This window comes from Haliotis rufescens, unplaced genomic scaffold, assembly GCF_023055435.1.
Source record: "Haliotis rufescens isolate VD_foot unplaced genomic scaffold, xgHalRufe1.0.p SCAF_56, whole genome shotgun sequence".
Taxonomy (NCBI): Eukaryota; Metazoa; Mollusca; class Gastropoda; order Lepetellida; family Haliotidae; genus Haliotis; species Haliotis rufescens.
In genome coordinates, this window is record NW_025964290.1 from 157,381 (window position 1) to 174,929 (window position 17,549).

The 17,549-nt window shown below is 42.8% G+C and overlaps 1 protein-coding gene across 2 annotated transcripts in view; it reads left to right on the top strand.

Moving 5' to 3' along the window:
• Window positions 1-4,587: 4,587 nt before the first annotated feature.
• Window positions 4,588-17,549, top strand: part of LOC124126743 (sphingomyelin phosphodiesterase 4-like) — a 51,755-nt gene continuing 38,793 nt past the window's right edge. For both annotated transcript variants that reach the window (XM_048385211.1, XM_048385212.1), the window contains exons 1-6: window positions 4,588-4,645; window positions 5,049-5,132; window positions 8,797-9,012; window positions 12,045-12,144; window positions 13,198-13,411; window positions 14,700-14,868. In XM_048385211.1, the coding sequence (XP_048241168.1) occupies window positions 4,616-4,645; window positions 5,049-5,132; window positions 8,797-9,012; window positions 12,045-12,144; window positions 13,198-13,411; window positions 14,700-14,868 (813 nt within the window). In that variant the 5' untranslated portion in view covers window positions 4,588-4,615. The remainder of the gene's footprint in view (window positions 4,646-5,048; window positions 5,133-8,796; window positions 9,013-12,044; window positions 12,145-13,197; window positions 13,412-14,699; window positions 14,869-17,549) is intronic.

The following is a 17,549-nucleotide window of genomic DNA, read 5'->3' on the forward strand; positions in this document are numbered from 1 at the left end:
TCATGAAGGAACACACCTTACATCACATGTCATGAAGGAACACACCTTACATCAAAGGTAATGAAGGAACACACCTTACATCACAGGTAGTGAAGGAACACACCTTACATTACAGGTCATGAAGGAACACACCTTACATCACAGGTCATGAAGGAACACACCTCACATCACAGGTCATGACGGAACACACCTTATATCACAGGTCATGAAGGAACACACCTTACATCACAGGTCATGAAGGAACACACCTTACATCACAGGTCATGAAGGAACACACCTTACATCACAGGTAATGAAGGAACACACCTTACATCACAGGTCATGAAGGAACACACCTTACATCACAGGTCATGACCCTACACTGATCTTGACATCTTTTGCCGACTGGCGAACAGTTATACGTCGGTCTGCCAAAATGGAGGTCTCCACTTGATGGATAGTGTCCTCATCAATGGCTGAATGGGGGCGACCAGGAATGGCAGCTGTTTCCACAGATGTCCGACCACACTTGAACTGGCGATGACAGTGTCATATGATGGGGCATCTTCCCCATAAGTTGCTTTCATTTCATCGAAAGTTTCTTTTGGTGTGCGACCTTTCAAATATAAAAACCTAATCACTGCTCGGTATTCTACTGGCTCCATTGTCACACACTAGTCGATCATAACACCTGTAAAAGTAGTAAGATTAATAGTTCGGTGCTGCAAATTCAGACATAACCCAAAGATACATGTATCATTACACATGTGAAATTTCAACCAAATATGATAACCCTAAGTGGTTTAGGGGAAATCTTTAATGAACACCCCTCGTACTTCATAAGACATTGCTCAAACAAATGTTGGTGTGTAAACACAAGATTACTGTGACTATGACATATTTTTCATGTTTTACCGGTTGCTAACTGTTTTGCTGGAAAAAAGGTACAAAGTTACAAAGTTATAATGTACAAAATTAAACATCGATAGAGACTAAGCAGAAATACACAAGTGCCTTCTTAAAAGATCTGTGTAGCTATGTGCTGCGTTCTTTAATATCTAAGATAGTGATCATTCGCAACGCGAGTCTGCTTCTCTAAATGATTTCACGGAGGGAAAGTCAAAGATCATGCTCGTTCATCCCAAATAAAGATTTTCTGAGATTTGTTGCAGCCCTCTTCGCGTTAATATCCGAACATCAGTCCGGGTGTATATAGAACCTGATGTAAATATTCATTTCACTTGAACATCATTTCGGAAACGTTCAAATAGTCACAAGTGCAAATAGAGATTTGTGATGAGAGAAAGGGTCAGGATTTCATCTCACAATTTGCCAACAATGCATGTGCTGCAATGAGTGAGTGAGTGAGTTTGGTTTTACACCGCTTTGAGCAATATTCCAGCAATATCACGGCGGGGGCCACCAGATATGGGCTTCACACATTGTACCCATGTGGGAAATCGAACCCGGGTCTGGTGTGACGAGCGAACGCTTTAACCACTAGGCTATCCAACCGCCCCTGTGCTGCAATGCTAGAAATGGCGGTTAACATGGCAAAGTGTACATGTCTGCTATTAGTGTGCTTCTTATAATTGTATTCATTATAGTAAATACCGGAACACACGCGGTCTGTCAAGGAACGCATAATTCAGGGTTAGGGTTAGGGTTAGGGTTAGGGTTAGGGTTAGGGTTAGGTTAGGTTGTCACGTCTGTACATACAGTTACCCTCGCAGAGTGTTGTCACGTCTGTACTTACAGTTATCCTCGCACAGTGTTGTCACGTCTATACTTACAGTTACTCTCGCACAGTGTTGTCACGTCTGTACATACAGTTACCCTCGCACAGTGTTGTCACGTCTGCACATACAGTTCTTCTCGCGCTGTGTAGTCACGTCTGTAAATACAGTTCTTCTCGCGCAGTGTAGTCACGTCTGTACATACAGTTACCCACGCACAGTGTAGTCATGTCTGTACTGATAGTTCCTCTCGCACAGTATTGTCACGTCTGTATATACAGTTCTTCTCGCGCAGTGTTGTCACATCTGTACATACAGTTCTTCTCGCGCAGTGTTGTCACATCTGTACATACAGTTCTTCTCGCGCAGTGTTGTCACGTCTGTACATACAGTTACCCTTGCACAGTGTTGTCAGGTCTGTACTTACAGTTACCCTCGCACAGTGTTGTCACGTCTGTACATACAGTTGCCCTCGCACAGTGTTGTCACGTCCGTACTTACAGTTACCCTCGCACAGTGTAGTCACGTCTGTACTTACAGTTACCCTCGCACAGTGTTGTCACGTCTGTACATACAGTTACCCTCGCACAGTGTTGTCACGTCTGTACTTACAGTTCTTCTCGCGCAGTGTAGTCACGTCTGTACTTACAGTTACCCTCGCTCAGTGTTGTCACGTCTGTACATACAGTTGCCCTCGCACAGTGTTGTCACGTCTGTACTTACAGTTACCCTCGCACAGTGTAGTCACGTCTGTACTTACAGTTACCCTCGCACAGTGTTGTCACGTCTGTACATACAGTTACCCTCGCACAGTGTTGTCACGTCTGTACTTACAGTTACCCTCGCACAGTGTTTTCAGGTCTGTATATACAGTTCTTCTCGCGCAGTGTTGTCACGTCTCTACTTACAGTTACCCTCGCACAGTGTTGTCACGTCTGTACATACAGTTACCCTCGCTCAGTGTTTTCAGGTCTGTACATACAGTTCTTCTCGCGCAGTGTTGTCACGTCTGTACATACAGTTATCCTCGCACAGTGTTCTCACGTCTATACTTACAGTTATCCTCGCACAGTGTTTTCAGGTCTGTACATACAGTTCTTCTCTCGCAGTGTTTTCACCTCTGTACATACAGTTACCCTCGCACAGTGTTTTCAGGTCTGTACATACAGTTACCCTCGCACAGTGTTGTCAGGTCTGTACATACAGTTACCCTCGCACAGTGTTGTCACGTCTGTACATACAGTTACCCTCGCACAGTGTTGTCACGTCCGTACTTACAGTTATCCTCGCACAGTGTTATCACGTCCGTACTTACAGTTATCCTCGCACAGTGTTGTCACGTCTGTACATACAGTTACCCTCGCACAGTGTTGTCACGTCTGTACATACAGTTACTCTCGCACAGTGTTGTCACGTCTGTACATACAGTTACCCTCGCACAGTGTTGTCACGTCTGTACTTACAGTTACCCTCGCACAGTGTTGTCACGTCTGTACATACAGTTACCCTCGCAAAGTACCGTCACGTCTGTCCATAATTATAGTTCCTCTCTCACAGTGTTGTCACGTCCGTACTTACAATTACCCTCGCACAGTGTTATCACGTCCGTACTTACAGTTACCCTCGCACAGTGTTATCACGTCCGTACTTACAGTTACCCTCGCACAGTGTTATCACGTCCGTACTTACAGTTACCCTCGCACAGTGTTATCACGTCCGTACTTACAGTTACCCTCGCACAGTGTTATCACGTCCGTACTTACAGTTACCCTCGCACAGTGTTATCACGTCCGTACTTACAGTTACCCTCGCACAGTGGTATCACGTCCGTACTTACAATTACCCTCGCACAGTGTTATCACGTCCGTACTTACAGTTACCCTCGCACAGTGTTATCACGTCCGTACTTACAGTTACCCTCGCACAGTGTTATCACGTCTGTACTTGCAGTTGCCCTCGCACAGTGTTGTCACGTCTGTACATACAGTTGCCCTCGCACAGTGTTGTCACGTCTGTGGTTACAGTTGCCTTCGCACAGTGTTGTCACCTCTCTACTTACAGCTGCCCTCGCACAGTGTTGTCACGTCCGTACTTACAGTTGCCTTCGCACAGTGTTGTTACGTCTGTACTTACAGTTCCTCTCGCGGCGCAGTGTTGTCACGTCTCTACTTACAGTTGCCCTCGCACAGTGTTGTCAGGTCTGCACATATACAGATGCCCTCGCACAGTGTAGTCACGTCTGTACATACAGCTGCCCTCGCACAGTGTTGTCAGGCCTGTACATACATTTGCTCTCTCGCAATTATTATTATGATGATGCACTTAGGCCCTTTTTGCACATTATTGCTTAATCTATGAGTTCTTGTCTTCCTGTAGAAAAAATATTGTATGTTTTCATTGATGCGTTTTTGAAATATAGCTACTTAAAATTCTATAAAAGGGCCAAAGTCAAGTTCTAAAAGGGCCAAATTAAGTCACTTTTCTAGATTTTGGCCCTTTTAGCTCTCATTTCCGTGTGTAAAACTGGTTGTCTGAGAGAGATTTTGAAAGTAAGTTTGGACACCTTATTATTGTATTTCAACTATTTCAACAAAGTTGGCATTATTTTAAATCATTTAAAAGTACTTCAATAGTATGTGTTTGTACTTCCACTAGTAGTTTATCAATCTCACATGTTAAATCCTATGCAAATGCCTGAGGGTAAAAAAAGGCCGAAATACAGACATTTGCCCTTTCCACCCTTATACAAATTAAAAACGTGAGTTTATTTCCTTTTTTGAATGTTTTTTTATAACAACATTTATATTTTGTCCCATCGGAAAAAACGCCGCAAATAGGAGGAGTTATCTTTCTTTAATACCTCTCTTCATTTAGAGCACTGAAACATCGAAGTTTAGAACATGGCTGCTCTTGGCGGGTCGAGCGTTGTGGTAAACCATGTTTGTGCTGTTCTTACTTCGGTAGAACTTTTTAAGGACATGTGATTATGAGTAAATTGATTGTTTTGGCTGAATGATATTTGTCCAACAACCAGCTCAGGACACATCTTTTTATCCTTATCGACAGACGCTTCGTCAAGTGAAGTGATTTTGTTCAACAGGAACTCGATGATAGCGTATATAGCATAATATATTCGTATAGAAAAAAAAATCAAATAGATATATGTATATAGAGGGGTGTGATTGTTTTAATATACGAATATATTTTGCTATATACGCTATCATCCAGTTCCTGTGGTTTGATCCTTTTTCGAGCATCATGCAGTCATATTAGAATGAAAGTAAACAGGTCGCAGAATAAGATGTGACGTGATGAATGTCATTTATTTTACAGCTACAAGTCCAAGCCACATTTTCGAAAGGTTTGCCTCACAGATGTCGTGATCTAGATGACATCATAAGAACAACGAGCATCAAGGTAAACGTTAGTCAGCAGTAGGGCAGGGACGAGGTACCTGCCCCTACCTGGGTACCCTATGTATATCTCAAGAGCTAGGTAAAAATGTCCGATTGGGAATTTTTTATCATAGCCTAGGGTGGTCATGCATATACTGTAGTTGACTTAAGTTATATCTTTATTCAACCATATGAAAAGTCAGAAGGAATGGGTGAATAGTCAAAAAGAAATGCGAACATTAGTGATTTGTAGTATAACCATAGAGTTCTTGATAATTTTTGTCATTAAACAATATATCATGAGACTAACCAGGGGTCCGGGTAGTCTTGTGGGTACCCGGGTCCTACTCAGTACCCACCCAACCCAGGTATCCGAGTGAGTTATCCATCCCAACCCTAGTTGCCAGTGCTCCAGATTATTGGTCAACTTCACGTCTACAGGAGCAAGTGCTCCTTAAATCTCTTGATGGAGGGGTACTGGCATACTTTGAGGACTACATAACACTTTATAAAGTTAAAACATTCTGACATTGTTTAACTTGGTTGAGACTGTTTTGATGTAAATCTCACAGCAACCTTGTGTTCCGATCGTTCTTTGTGTTTCTTGACAGCTGAAATATTTTTTTGCATGACCCAAAGGTAACCATGATTTTTTACATTTATTTTCTGACCTACATCGTTTGCAGAAAAACTTACAGGAACCTGACATTTCATCTCAAACAATTTCTAACCATTGGTTTAACATCTGCCACGTTTTTTTCCACCTGGTCTTTGAAGTTTGATTCCAGCAGTGTGACTACGTCTGCTGCAAGTTCTATCTAGCGGCTCATTGTGAACCCCACAAACATATCTCATATGGGAGGCAACACCGAACACAATTCTGTAGTCAGTCTAATCAGCTTTGCAAAAGAAATTAATTAGAAACTCTTTGACCATTTTCGCCATTCGCAATTCCCGTATGACGTAGAGAGGGAATCCCCATACATATAAATCTTTCCCTCGCCTGTGTCATGTGATGTATCTTTTGAACACAAATATCAGTTTTTGAGTGTAAAAGATACATCCTAAAGGAAAAAGTAGGTCATATTTACTCATTCGTGAGTATTGGTACACTTTCTTATTTGATTGTGTTTGTATAATTTTGGAGCCGTAATTTTTCTTGCTTTACATACGCCCTTACAACCCTGGAGCACTGAGTGAGTGAATACTGTGAATAGCAGGGTTAGGATTAGCTTTCCAGTGGTACATTTGTCAACTGCCATTCCTGTCATGCTTACCTGTTTTGAATCCATCAGCTGTGTCAGACACATTAATAATTAGTATTTGGCAAGAATTTCTACTAGGACCCAAAACATTGTGTTTCTCAATGTTTCTAAGAAATCAGAATTTAAAACGGCCCCGAGTTGGGTTGTGAAAAAAAAGCAAGCCTGCTGTCTGTGTGTAATAGCCTGCTGTCTGTGTGTAATAGCCTGCTGTCTTTGTGTAATAGCCTGCTGTCTGTGTGTAATAGCCTGCTGTCTGTGTGTAATAGCCTGCTGTCTGTGTGTAATAGCCTGCTGCCTGTGTGTAATAGCCTGCTGCCTGTGTGTAATAGCCTGCTGTCTGTGTGTAATAGCCTGCTGTCTGTGTGTAATAGACTGCTGTCTTTGTGTAATAGCATGCTGTCTTTGTGTAATAGCATGCTGTCTGTGTGTAATAGCCTGCTGCCTGTGTGTAATAGCCTGCTGCCTGTGTGTAATAGCCTGCTGTCTGTGTGTAATAGCCTGCTGTCTGTGTGTAATAGACTGCTGTCTTTGTGTAATAGCCTGCTGTCTTTGTGTAATAGCCTGCTGTCTGTGTGTAATAGCCTGCTGTCTGTGTGTAATAGCCTGCTGTCTGTGTGTAATAGCCTGCTGCCTGTGTGTAATAGCCTGCTGTCTGTGTGTAATAGCCTGCTGTCATTGTGTAATAGCCTGCTGTCTTTGTGTAATAGCCTGCTGTCTGTGTGTAATAGCCTGCTGTCTGTGTGTAATAGCCTGCTGTCTGTGTGTAATAGCCTGCTGTCTTTGTGTAATAGCCTGCTGTCTGTGTGTAATAGCCTGCTGTCTGTGTGTAATAGCCTGCTGTCTGTGTGTAATAGCCTGCTGTCTGTGTGTAATAGCCTGCTGTCTTTGTGTAATAGCCTGCTGTCTGTGTGTAATAGCCTGCTGTCTGTGTGTAATAGCCTGCTGTCTTTGTGTAATAGCCTGCTGTCTTTGTGTAATAGCCTGCTGTCTTTGTGTAATAGCATGCTGTCTGTGTGTAATAGCCTGCTGTCTGTGTGTAATAGCCTGCTGTCTGTGTGTAATAGCCTGCTGTCTTTGTGTAATAGCCTGCTGTCTGTGTGTAATAGCATGCTGTCTTTGTGTAATAGCCTGCTGTCTGTGTGTAATAGCCTGCTGTCTTTGTGTAATAGCCTGCTGTCTGTGTGTAATAGCATGCTGTCTGTGTGTAATAGCCTGCTGTCTTTGTGTAATAGCCTGCTGTCTGTGTGTAATAGCCTGCTGTCTGTGTGTAATAGCCTGCTGTCTGTGTGTAATAGCCTGCTGTCTTTGTGTAATAGCCTGCTGTCTGTGTGTAATAGCCTGCTGTCTTTGTGTAATAGCATGCTGTCTGTGTGTAATAGCCTGCTGTCTGTGTGTAATAGCATGCTGTCTTTGTGTAATAGCCTGCTGTCTGTGTGTAATAGCCTGCTGTCTTTGTGTAATAGCCTGCTGTCTGTGTGTAATAGCCTGCTGTCTGTGTGTAATAGCCTGCTGTCTGTGTGTAATAGCCTGCTGTCTTTGTGTAATAGCCTGCTGTCTTTGTGTAATAGCCTGCTGTCTTTGTGTAATAGCATGCTGTCTGTGTGTAATAGCCTGCTGTCTGTGTGTAATAGCCTGCTGTCTGTGTGTAATAGCCTGCTGTCTTTGTGTAATAGCCTGCTGTCTGTGTGTAATAGCATGCTGTCTTTGTGTAATAGCCTGCTGTCTGTGTGTAATAGCCTGCTGTCTTTGTGTAATAGCCTGCTGTCTGTGTGTAATAGCATGCTGTCTGTGTGTAATAGCCTGCTGTCTTTGTGTAATAGCCTGCTGTCTGTGTGTAATAGCCTGCTGTCTGTGTGTAATAGCCTGCTGTCTGTGTGTAATAGCCTGCTGTCTTTGTGTAATAGCCTGCTGTCTGTGTGTAATAGCCTGCTGTCTTTGTGTAATAGCATGCTGTCTGTGTGTAATAGCCTGCTGTCTGTGTGTAATAGCATGCTGTCTTTGTGTAATAGCCTGCTGTCTGTGTGTAATAGCCTGCTGTCTTTGTGTAATAGCCTGCTGTCTGTGTGTAATAGCCTGCTGTCTGTGTGAAATAGCATGCTGCCTGGCTTGTCTGTTGTTTGACGCCACACACAGCAATATTCCAGCTACATGACGACGGTCTGTAAATAATCGAGTCTGGACCAGACAATCAAGTGATTGACAACATGAGCATCGATCCATGCAATTGGGATACGATGACATGCATCAACTAAGTCAGCGAGCCTGACCCCCGATCGCATTAGTCGCCTCATGCACAGACAGATCAATATCATTAGCAGACCATTCAGAAACCACATTTCTTTACTTTCATGGTAGATTATTCTTTAACATGTTCAAGTAATGATGACTTTAATTAAGTATCTCATCTCTCCCTTTTTGCAGGAACTTCGCCATGCCTTGCCATACATCATTGAGAATATGTTTGGCTTTGGCAATGAGAGTGGGTGGGGCATTGACAAGATTGACAAGCACAACCATCCTCAGGAGTTTGAATGTCTTCGGCGATTCCTGGCTCCCGACAGTCGACTTCTGAATCTCATCTACCGGCTGCAAGGGGAGATCTACCTGTCCTATGAGTTCCCCTTCAAATACTTGCCGGTTGGTAGTTTAGTGAAAATACCTTTATTCCATATGTTTGCGAGATAATCTATGCAGTGTTACCAGAGAAACTGATCAATCTTTGTGATAATTTGTCACCCGTCACTATAATGAATGATGAGATGCAGTTGGCAGTTACTGATGGACAGACAATATCAGCACTCCCCCATAGTTGTGACCAGGCATGTGACACAAGTTTGTTCATGATGGGTTAGAATTCTTTTACATCATATTTTGAGACTAAATTAATGAACATTATAAAATATATCACTTGAAACATAGTGACTTGGCAGAAGTACTGCGTGACAAAAAGCAACATTGAAATAGTGCGCCCAAACTCACCCAAACGAATGTGTATGGACATGAAAATATTGCGTTTCATGTGCACAATGAACTTGACATATCATGCGACTGTCGTTTTCAGTTTTAGCAGTGCTATAGTTGTCAGGTGGCAACATGTGCTGGTGTTTTCGTCACAAAAGGGAATTTAGGATAGCAACGTTGTGATAAAACAACAGAGTTACGTAGAAATATGAGTTCACCTATAAAAGTGTACTTAATCCACAATTGGAGGATAAAACTGTTAACAGTATAAGTAACTATAGCATAGTGTAATTGATTCGATATTTTGAAAAGTTTGAACTTGTTTCAATAGTATGTTGTTTTGATTTAATCTTCACTCCAGTGACTTATACAAATGTTTTGGTAAATAATGTTTTGGTTTTCTGTTTGATCACTGAACACATGTTATGTAAGTAACTTCATATCCACACATGCTCCGTACTTGTCAATAAAAATGATCTGTGTAACAGGTGTATCAGGAAGTGGTGTAGGCTTAAAGTAGTCCTGCCTGAAGAAAACTGATAGTTTGGTTGAAATTTTTGGCCACCTCCTTGAGGCAAGTGAGTTAACTAACTATAAAAGTCCAGTTTCCACCCTTGCCAAACTAGGCTGGAATACCAGAGTTACAGTTTGGCTTGACTAACAAGTCTATGCATAGTCAAATCAAAATCGTGTAACAAAGTAGACATCCGGTTTGTAAACAACACAGATTTCAACGTGCAGATTTCGGTCAACTCCAGAATATGCAAAGCATGTGTACAGCCAACTGGGCGTCGACAGATATTTTGCAAATTTCAGGTGATTTGATGCACTTTGCATGGGGGTAAGACCCGTTTTATTATAATAAAGATCCTAATTATTGATCAGATCGTCTTGATTGGGTACCGCCATTTTGTTTGAAGCAAATGAAAGTGATATGAGAAATGGACATATCTAGTCAAATGGAGGGACAAAGAAGGGACATAACTCATAATAGCCACTGGTGGTGCATCTATCGAGCCCAGATATTTCACTTATATATATAGTTTGGCAACTCCCTTGCCTCGGGAAGATGTATTTCTGTTTGATTGTTTTGCAGACATCGTTACTTACATGCTAAATATTATTAATAAGCTATTTACATAAATACTGTATGATAGTTTCCAGAAGTATATTATAAAGTAGGAAATAACATCTACAGAAATTGGCACTAGTCCTGTAGTCCTTTACCAAACTGGCCAACAGCTATGGTATCATAAAGACTAGTAGAAATGTGCCATTTTCACGGGTCTGCTGTATGTTGTCATTGTAAGGCCCAGTGGACTAAAAATGTTAGTTTCTACCCCAGTGAAGCCTGGAGCGTACCTACTGGTGCAGTGTAGTACAAATTCTGTTAGAAACATGGACCCAAATCATGTCCTATTTTTCATTGATTATGTGCAACCCCAGTCCTAGACATACACACACAACTGCCAAGTGTTCTTTGACCTGCAGTCCTACATATACACATACAACTGTCTAATGTTCTTTGACCTGCAGTCCTACATATACACATACACCTGTCTAATGTTCTTTGACCTGCAGTCCTACATATACACATACAACTGTCTAATGTTCTTTGACCTGCAGTCCTACATATACACATACAACTGTCTAATGTTCTTTGACCTGCAGTCCTACATATACACATACAACTGCCTAGTGTTCTTTGACCTGCAGTCCTACATATACACATACAACTGTCTAATGTTCTTTGACCTGCAGTCCTACATATACACATACAACTGTCTAATGTTCTTTGACCTGCAGTCCTACATATACACATACAACTGTCTAATGTTCTTTGACCTGCAGTCCTACATATACACATACAACTGTCTAATGTTCTTTGACCTGCAGTCTTACATATACACATACAACTGTCTAATGTTCTTTGACCTGCAGTCCTACATATACACACACAACTGTCTAATGTTCTTTGACCTGCAGTCCTACATATACACATACAGCTGTCTAATGTTCTTTGACCTGCAGTCCTACATATACACACACAACTGTCTAATGTTCTTTGACCTGCTGTCCTACATATACACATACAACTGTCTAATGTTCTTTGACCTGCTGTCCTACATATACACATACAACTGTCTAATGTTCTTTGACCTGCAGTCCTACATATACACATACAACTGTCTAATGTTCTTTGACCTGCAGTCCTACATATACACACACAACTGTCTAATGTTCTTTGACCTGCAGTCCTACATATACACATACAACTGTCTAATGTTCTTTGACCTGCAGTCCTACATATACACATACAACTGTCTAATGTTCTTTGACCTGCAGTCCTACATATACACATACAACTGTCTAATGTTCTTTGACCTGCAGTCCTACATATACACATACAACTGTCTAATATTCTTTGACCTGCAGTCCTACATATACACATACAACTGTCTAATGTTCTTTGACCTGCAGTCCTACATATACACACACAACTGTCTAATGTTCTTTGACCTGCAGTCCTAGATATACACATACAACTGTCTAAAGTTCTTTGACCTGCAGTCCTACATATACACGTACAACTGTCTAATGTTCTTTGACCTGCAGTCCTACATATACACAAACAACTGTCAAAGAGCGTCTGCAGTCATGGGGATGAGAAAGGTGTTTTTAATTGTTTGTATTCGTATTTGCATCAGGCTCCGACTCGGCAGATGATTGAGGAAGGGCTGATGCCAGTGTTCCTGGTCAACAAGATACAGTCACAGGGACTCACCGGACAAACCTTCCTCTCCCTCAATATCCTTGCACACTGAACTAACTCTGGGTTTGTTTGTTTGTTTGTTGTTTAACACTGCAATATTCCTGCTGTATGACAGTAGCCTGTGAATGATAAAGTCTGGACCAGATGAACCGGTGATTGACATCCTGACTTACGATCAATGCATTTTGGATACAAGGACATGCATCAACCAAGTCAGTGAAGCCTGACCTATCTGATCCTGTTAGTTGCCTCTTATGAAAAGCATAGGTTGCTAAGCCCAATTCTAACCAGGATCTCACGGTACTCACATGTATTTGATTTGTTCTTGGGTCCTGCCAAGACAAAGACAGGATAGTGTTCACAGCTCAGCTCAGTCACACTGCTGTGGGATGCACCTGGGGTTGTCCTGGGACTATCAGGAATAAGTAGTGGGGGTCCCAGTGATAAACGTGAGTCTCCCATGGACTGTTGTGACCACCGGGGCAGTGACACTTGGTACAGTTCACAACCAACATTTAAATGACCTCACAACATTGTACATGCTCAAAAGCCTGTACTAACTATAGGGACTTAGTGTTTCTTATTAGAATAGAAATATAGGTAAAATCTAAAATGTATGCTTAATGTAATAAGTGCTTATACGTCAAACATCCAGGTGTATCTGCCCCTAATGGACTCCAGGAGCAGAACACCTGCAGTCATTCTTCATGTCTTTAGTGATGCTGTATTCTTTCAGTACTGTATGCAGTTTCTGTGTTCTGTGAATTTCTGATTACTAGGTATCATTTGTGTGTGACTTAGCTGACATATTGTCGATTATTGCATCATACATTTGACAGAGCATTCTCTGTCCAACAGTGTGATGAGGGGCGGTAGGGTAGCCTAGTTGTTAAAGCGTTTGCTCGTCACGCCGAAGACCCGGGTTCAATTCCCCACATGGTTACAATGTGTGAACCCCATTTCTGGTGTCTCCCGTCATGATATTGCTGAAATATTGCAAAAGCGGCGTAAAACCATACTTACTCACTCACTCACTCACTGATCAGTGTGAGAGCCCATGTCTGTATGTCTTCCTTAACTCTCCTTACGTGCGTTTGAGTACTTCCTGTTCCATCTCGCCTACTGCCTGGTGAACCCGGCACACTCTAGTCCCACCTGGGCCAACCTCTATGATTACCTGTACCCAAACATCATTGACAGCTACATCGGCTACTACCTGCCCCTCGACAACAAGACAATTCCGCCAATGCCTAATGTCCCGTCCCCAGTCCGAAGCCCGGTGTCTCATTACACAGTGCCCAGGTAAGACACTTCTCCACACATTACACAGGTAAGACACTTCTCCACACATTACACAGGTAAAACACTTCTCCACACATTACACAGTGCTCAGGTACGACACTTCTCCACACATTACACGGTGCCCAGGTAAGACACTTCTCCACACATTACTCAGTGCCCAGGTAAGACACTTCTCCACACATTACACAGTGCCCAGGTAAGACACTTCTCCACACATTACACAGTGCCCAGGTAAGACACTTCTCCACACATTACACAGTGCCCAGGTAAGACACTTCTCCACACATTACACAGTGGCCAGGTAAGACACTTCTCCACACATTACACAGTGGCCAGGTAAGACACTTCTCCACACATTACACGGTGCCCAGGTAAGACACTTCTCCACACATTACACGGTGCCCGGGTAAGACACTTCTACACACATTACACAGTGCTTAGGTAAGACACTTCTCCACACATTACACAGTGGCCAGGTAAGACACTTCTCCACACATTACACAGGTAAGACACTTCTCCACACATTACACAGTGCTTAGGTAAGACACTTCTCCACACATTACACAGTGCTTAGGTAAGACACTTCTCCACACATTACACAGGTAAGACACTTCTCCACACATTACACAGTGCCCAGGTAAGACACTTCTCCACACATGACACAGTGCTCAGGTAAGACACTTCTCCACACATGACACAGTGCCCAGGTAAGACACTTCTCAACACATTACACAGTGCCCAAGTAAGACAACATAACCAGTAGTCATGTTACGTCCCTTAAGGTGTAGGAGTTACGATCACCTTAGTACTAAGATTGCTTTGCACAACTGCACCCTTGCTCTCAATATATGTTTCAGGAAATGTTTGACCTTTATGAATAAATTGCAGGTGATTCACTGGCATTTGATTGGCTAACCATTCATTTTGTGGTTATGTTTCCATAAGCTGAAAAACATTCAGTCATGCCATCTTACAGATTATTGTTTCTTGATTGGTTGAGAAAATGAGTGCTGAACATGGTCGCTGGTTTTGTAATATTGTTTACAGTTTTTTGTGTATTAATGACTTAATATGTGTTCTGTGAAGTTATTGTTGAGATATTTATATATGGGAATTTCTGTAAATCTACTTGTCAATTCTTGAATTATGTTGAAATATTTCTCTATTGCCACTTCTATCACTGTCTTTTGTCAGTTGTGTTTTTCTGTTATTTAAATGTCTTGCTCTTTCACACTATGGCGGGAATTTTAAATTGAACTCTCTCACTCAGTCAGCACTATATCCCCAGCTCCTACAACAGTCACTCCGTCAGCCCCAGCACCACGCCACCAAGACATCGCACACGGCCCAGTCTGTTCAAGTCGGGCTTCATCGCTGTACAGAAACCCCACGTGCAGGGGTCACCGGTCCTGGACCACAGTGAGGCTGAGACCTGGCGGTCGGAGACGCTGCTGCAGGTACTGCCCACTCACAACACTCCATTCACAACACCACACTCACAACACCACACTCACAACACTCCATTCACAACACCACAATCTCAACACCACACTCACAATACCACACTCACAACACTCCATTCACAACACCACACTCACAACACCACATTCACAACACCACACTCACAACACTCCATTCACAACACTCCATTCACAACACCACACTCACAACACTCCATTCACAACACCACACTCACAACACCACATTCACAACACCACACTCACAACACCACATTCACAACACCACACTCACAACACCACACTCACAACACCACGCTCTCAACACCACATTCACAACACCTCATTCACAACAACACACTCTCAACACCACATTCACAACACCTCATTCACAACACCTCATTCACAACACCACACTCACAACACCTCATTCACAACACCACACTACAACACCACACTCACAACACCACATTCACAACACCACATTCACAACACCACATTCAAAACACCACACTCACAACACCACACTCACAACACCACATTCACAACACCACACTCACAACACCACATTCACAACATCACACTCACAACACCACACTCACAACACCACATTCACAACACCACACTCTCAACACCACATTCACAACACCACACTCACAACACCACACTCACAACACCACACTCTCAACACCACATTCACAACACCTCATTCACAACAACACACTCTCAACACCACATTCACAACACCTCATTCACAACACCACACTCTCAACACCACACTCACAACACCTCATTCACAACACCACACTACAACACCACACTCACAACACCACATTCACAACACCACATTCACAACACCACATTCACAACACCACACTCACAACACCACACTCACAACACCACATTCACAACACCACACTCACAACACCCCATTCACAACACCACACTCACAACACCACATTCACAACACCACACTCACAACACCACACTCACAACACCACACTCACAACACCACATTCACAACACCACACTCACAACACCACACTCTCAACACCACATTCACAACAACACACTCTCAACACCACATTCACAACACCACATTCACAACACCACACTCTCAACACCACACTCACAACACCTCATTCACAACACCACACTACAACACCACACTCTCAACACCACACTCACAACACCACACTCTCAACACCACACTCACAACACCACACTCACAACACCACACTCTCAACACCACACTCACAATACCACACTCTCAACACCACACTCACAACACCTCATTCACAACACCACACTACAACACCACACTCTCAACACCATACTCACAACACTACACTCTCAACACCACACTCACAACACCACATTCACAACACTACACTCTCAACACCACATTCACAACACTACACTCTCAACACCACACTACAACACCACACTCTCAACACCACACTCACAACACCACACTCACAACACCACACTCACAACACCACACTCTCAACACTACACTCTCAACACTACATTCTCAACTCTACATTCACAACACCACACTCTCAACACCACACTACAACACCACACTCACAACACCACATATACAACACCACACTCACAACACCACACTCACAACACCACACTCTCAACACCACACTCTCAACACTACATTCTCAACTCTACATTCACAACACCACACTCTCAACACCACACTACAACACCACACTCTCAACACCACACTCACATCACCACACTCACAACACCACACTCTCAACACCACACTCTCAACACTACACTCTCAACACCACATTCACAACACCACACTCTCAACACCACACTACAACACCACACTCTCAACACCACACTCACAACACCACACTCACATCACCACACTCACAACACCACACTCTCAACACCACACTCTCAACACCACACTCTCAACACCACATTCACAACACCACACTCTCAACACCACACTACAACACCACACTCTCAACACCACACTCACAACACCACACTCACAACACCACACTCTCAACACCACACTCTCAACACTACATTCTCAACTCTACATTCACAACACCACACTCACAACAGCACACTCTCAACACCACATTCACAAAACCACATTCACAACACTACGCTCTCAACACCACATTCACAACACCACACTCTCAACACCACATTCACAACACCACATTCACATGACATAATTCACACTACTGACATCACATGACTGAATTCACACTATTGACATCACATGACTGAATTCGCACTACTGACATCACATGACTGAATTCACACTACTGACATCACATGACTGAATTCACACTACTGACATCACATGACTGAATTCACACTACTGACATCACATGACAGAATTCACACTACTGACATCACATTACTGAATTCACACTACTGACATCACATGACAGAATTCACACGACTGACATCACATGACTGAATTCACACTACGGACATCACATGACTGAATTCACACTACCGACATCACATGACTGAATTCACACTATTGACGTTACATGACTGAATTCACACTACTGACATCACATGACAGAATTCACACTACTGACATCACATGACTGAATTCACACTACTTACATCACATGACAGAATTCACACTACTGACATCACATGACAGAATTCACACTGCTGACATCACA